The sequence below is a fragment of the Apaloderma vittatum genome, unplaced genomic scaffold (assembly GCF_000703405.1).
Source record: "Apaloderma vittatum isolate BGI_N311 unplaced genomic scaffold, ASM70340v1 scaffold17686, whole genome shotgun sequence".
NCBI lineage: Eukaryota > Metazoa > Chordata > Aves > Trogoniformes > Trogonidae > Apaloderma > Apaloderma vittatum.
The window spans coordinates 145-5,072 of NW_009723551.1; the positions used below are offsets into that span (position 1 = coordinate 145).

At 45.6% G+C, this 4,928-nt stretch overlaps 1 protein-coding gene across 1 annotated transcript; it reads left to right on the top strand.

Annotated features, from left to right (window-relative positions):
* Nucleotides 1–3,510: 3,510 nt before the first annotated feature.
* Nucleotides 3,511–4,403, top strand: LOC104268901 (lactosylceramide 4-alpha-galactosyltransferase-like; the record flags this gene model as incomplete). Its single annotated transcript, XM_009872169.1, is given in 3 exon segments — nt 3,511–3,632; nt 3,634–4,260; nt 4,262–4,403. Coding segments are annotated over 3 exon segments (891 nt in total), but the record flags the coding sequence as incomplete, so codon positions are not given.
* Between the last annotated feature and the right edge of the window lie 525 nt (nt 4,404–4,928).

Consider the following 4,928-nt stretch of genomic DNA (forward strand, 5'->3'; position numbering starts at 1 on the left):
GATTGTGCCCCTGTGCTGGGCACTGGTGAGGCCGCACCTGGAGTCCTGTGGCAGGTCTGGGCTCCACAGTACAGGAAGGACATGGAGGTGCTGGAGAAGGTACAGAGAAGGGCAACCAGAAAGATTAGGGGACTAGAGGGTGAGTCTTATGAAGAGAGGCTTAGGGGGCTGGGGCTGTTCAGCCTGGAGAAGAGGAGGCTGAGGGGAGACCTTATCACTCTCTACAACTCCCTGAAAGGCAGCTGTAGCGAGATGCGTCTTGGCCTCTTCTCCCTGGTGAATAGCGACAGGACAAGAGGGAACGGGTTCAAGTTGCACCAGGGGAAGTTTAGATGGGATATTAGGAAACACTTCTTCACCGAAAGGGTGGTGAAGCACTGGAATGGGTTGCCGAGAGAGGTGGTGGAGTCACCATCCCTGGATGTGTTTAAAAAATGGCTGGATGTGGCACTTCAGGAGCTGGTTTAGTGTTGGGGGGGTGTAGGGCTGTGGGTTGGACTTGGTGATCTTAAGGTCCTTTCCAACTTTTATGATTCTATAATTCTATTTAGGGAAAGGAGAGGGCTCTGGGAATCTACAGAGCAATAGGCCTGACATTTGTTGCAGACAACTGAGTAAACTCTAAACTTAGTGGTGTATATTGCATCAACGTGTCTTCTGTAAGTGAAGCTCAGCTGCTATCAAGCATAGGGACAAGGGGAAGCTCTATCATAACGAGAGACACCTGAACTTGGCAGTCATTCAGTGAAGTATCTAGCGTAAAAGAGAGTGCTCTGAAATGAATAATTAATGGATTGAAAGAGCATTTCAACATTCAGAACTAAGTCTTGGGGTGGGAGGATGCAATTCTATGGAACTCTCAGGTCAGTTCTCACGGCAGCCACCCAAGCAATGTGGGAACTGGAAATTCTTAGCAACGGGATAGAAAACAAAGCAACTGGTTTCCTGCCACAGTGTAAAGCTCAATATGTAGCAATAATGGGGTTTCAATTTCCTTCTTCTTTTAGAGTTGTGCTTTTGGGTTTGGGTTTTTTTTGTATCAGCTAGTGTATTAATTGAATGTATGATGCCACATACTCCTTGATCTGCTTGTTTTCTCCATGTATTCAGACTCCATCTTTCATAATTTCTTTTCAGAAAACTCTATAATCATAGAGTTATAGGTGCTTTCAGAGGTACTAGCCAGTTTAAAATCTTATCCAGCTGAGCTGTGACTTCTGTGGTGTCTTGAAAGCAGGGATGGGTGAGCAGTATTTGCAGTTACTGTGCAATGGCAAGTGTGATTTTGGAGGAAGGAAAAGAGGTAGATTTCCTGTGGTTTTTTTTGTAAAATAAATGGACTGGCTAATGCAGTGTTTAAAATGTCCTCTAATCTAGTATAAAAGCAAAAATGTGTTTCTAAGTATATAGAAGTGTGATGTTAGTGGAAGTTCCTCCTCTTACTAAAAATATGTGTGTAACCTCGCTCACTGTAGGATAAGAGCCACATTTTCCTGCCTTCTCTACAGCAAAGGCTCTGTCCCCTAAGCCTGTAACTGCTCTCCCTTCTACAGCTTACCAAGCTAAAAATGTTTTGCAGGGTTCAACTGGCAGTGATGTGGAAGGAGGGGAAAATAGGTGTGTAAAATGTGGGATTTTTTGCTGCCTGTAAAACTCAGTACATGGTGGTATTTCTCTGCAGGAGAAGAAAATGTTGGGGGAATCCAGAGTTGGTGATTTTTGTATCAACTGCCCCTCTGTTCCCCAAGCTCCAGTGCCAAGTGGAGAGTGGAGGTTCCCTGCTGTTGCATTTGGCAAGCTCCCAGTGTGGCTGACAAGTAACTTTCTGGTTACATGGCAGGTTTAGTATGTGACCCAGCTGCAGTAACCAGGGTTGAATGGGATCATGCCAGCTGGGTTCTCTGCCCTGTTCCCTGTCTGCTTGGTTACAGCTGTTGGATTAAAGCTTTTGCTGTTTCCTGAAGCTCTCTGTTCTGGAGCATGCATATTTGGATATAGAGATAGAAGAAAGTGAGACAGAGGAATCCATGAATCATGGAATTATTTAGGTTGAAAAAGACCTTAAAAGACATGGAGTCTAACTGCAAACTTAACACTACCAAGTTCCGACTAAATCATGTCTCTAAGCGCCACATTTATGTGTCTTTTAAATACCTCCAGGGATGGTGACTTAAACACTTCCCTGGGCAGCCTATTCCAATGAATAAATGTTTCCTAATATCCAATCTAAATCTCCTCTGGTGCAATTTGAAGCTGTTTCCTGTCACGCTAAATGCCACAATGCTTCCCACTGCTTCTTCACATACTTTTGTGCATCAACATTTGGGGCCCCAGTGGTGGGCCCAGGAGATGCTGGTTCTGCTGTCCTTCACTTTAAGGGGAGACAATGGTGGAAATGCTTATGCTAATTCTGAGAATGTAGCTAAAAATGCTTCTCTTTTTGTTGCTGCCTTGTTAATAATCTTTTCCTCTCCATCCCTCCCTTTTGCAGGAAAAAGGGAGGAAGTAAGGGTAGAGTGGAGGGGGGATCATGAATCCTTCACTAGGTGATTCCACTGGCAGAGCTGAGCAGGTCAAAGCCAGCATGGCCTTTGCATCCTGCGTTGGTGATAGTTGGGTCAGCCAGCACCATCTACCCGAGGAGGCAGAAGCGAGGACTTGACAGGGGAGCAGGGTTGGGAAGCAGCCTTTGAAACTCTTTTTACCTAGACAGTTCTTGTCCTTGTCATCTGCCTCCAAAGCTGCCTTGTATCGATTCCCCTTCCACTGCCCATCTATTCTGCTATGCTACAGCACTGTGAAAAATGAGCCAGGCCCTCTGCAGGGGCGAGTGGTTGAATTTGAAAGACAACAACTGCTGGTTCAACAGCCTGAGAGACTGATGCCTCTTGATAGGAGCTGATGATAGCACTGGGGTTTTAGTATTGCATTTGGTTTTGGGGAAGGACAGACTAAGTGTCAGCAGAAAAAACTCTCATCAGGGCAACAGTTCTACACAATGTCTGTGGCAGAGCTCTGGAAATATTCATAAGGAGCATTGCTATTTCCTCATCTTAGGGTTTTTTGCATATATGTCTCATGTCCAGAAGGACCTGAAATTTTAGAAGATGACAGATAAGGTCTCTAATGATTTTCTCAGAGTATGTTGTGTACCACCATGAAGGTGTTCCATTTGTGTGTCAAAATCCACTGTATATTCTTCCAAGTGGGAAGCACAACTTACATGGGCAATATACACGGAACTGAGGATCAGTCTTGGTTTGTGATATACACAAAGGAGAGGCTTGTCCTTATTTTTGTGTTTGAAAGAGAGAGGTCCAAAGACGGATGATAGTTTCTGATGCGGGATCTGAAGGCCCTGCAACAATACAGAGAAGCCAGGAGACTATTTCAGAAATAACCAAATGGCATAATTTAAGCACACTGCCATGAGGTGAAGGAAGGAGAGTTCTGCTTTGCTATGGCACTGTCCCAAGGCTCATGGTCTGTTTCTTCTTTCCTTCCCCTCAGATCATGGAAGTTGTCTTGGGAAAACAGCCTTTGACAGGACCAAAACTGCCCAGGATGCCCGACGGCCTGATAAAACTGACCACGGTAAAACTGAACCACAGGCTTAGGGCTCTGTTTATCCTCACAGTTTGTGTTCTTTGCCTCTGTCTTGTTCTGCTGGAGAACTGGGGAGGATGCTAAGAGCCAGCTCTACAGCCTGATGACACAAAGCAGGTCTAAGCAGTTTTTGCCTCGCCTTCTCCATCCTATTGCTGGTGGGCCCCCTCCTTCCCCAGGGGATGTGTTTTTTGTGGAGACCTCGGAGCAAACTAACCCAGCTTACCTCTTCACATGCTCTGTGGAGTCAGTGGCGAGGACACACCCTGGGACAAGGGTTGTGGTGCTCACGAAGGGCTTGGCAAATGGCAACACCTCGTTACCCAACTACTGGTCCTTCTCCTTGCTGAGCTCCTTCCCCAATGTGGCAATAGAGCCCCTGGACTCGACAGAGCTTTTCTCTGGAACATCTCTGGCAAAGTGGTATGTGCAGGCTCAGCAGTGCTCGGAACCTTATGTTGCCACCATGTGGAAATTTGGTGGCATCTACCTGGACACTGACTTCATCGTGCTTAAGAACTTAAAGAACCTCACCAATGCCCTTGGTGCCCAGTCTCAGGATCTACTGAATGGGGCCTTTCTATCCTTTAAACCTGAGCATGAGTTCATGGAGCTTTGCATGCAGGACTTTGTGGACAACTACAATGGCTGGATGTGTCTTCAAGAAGTGGTGCTCCATCAGTGATATCCAGAACATTATGAGCTGCAAAGGTGTGAGTGCTCTTTACTCAGAAACAATTTATCCTATTCACTGGATGAAGAAGGACTCTGAAGAGCAGTCAAGGCCTGCAATATGACCTGTGAGCCCTTGGCTTCAGTGAAGTTCCCCAGCCTGAAGGAAATGGAGGGCCTTTCAACTTCCACAGAGTTGGTTTCTAGCCCACAGAACAGGTACTCTCTGTGACAGCTCAGTGGTTTTGTACTGTTTCTGATATCTGCCTCAGATCCTATGTGCTTCAAATACACACTGGAACCTGAGTTGGGACTCTCTTCTTGCCCTTTAGTAGCCCTTGATGCTGCAGGGATGGGTGAATTTGTTCATGAGTACCTATCAGTTGCTCCTCTATTGCTTTTCTCTCAATTGTTTCTCCTGTGAATCAAGCCTGAAAGTCTTCCATAATTTCAACAGTTGCAGGAAGCTTTGCCTTTCTCCCTGTAATGTTTCTGAGCATGTAAGTAAATGCCAACGAGTGTTACAGGACATGCTTTAATGGAGCTTAGGAGCAAATACCATGGGTGTTAAAAATTCTTACAGCTGATGAAGTATATGAAAATTGCTCTAAGAAATGGAAAATATTTAAATCCCAGCTGAGCTTAGGGTA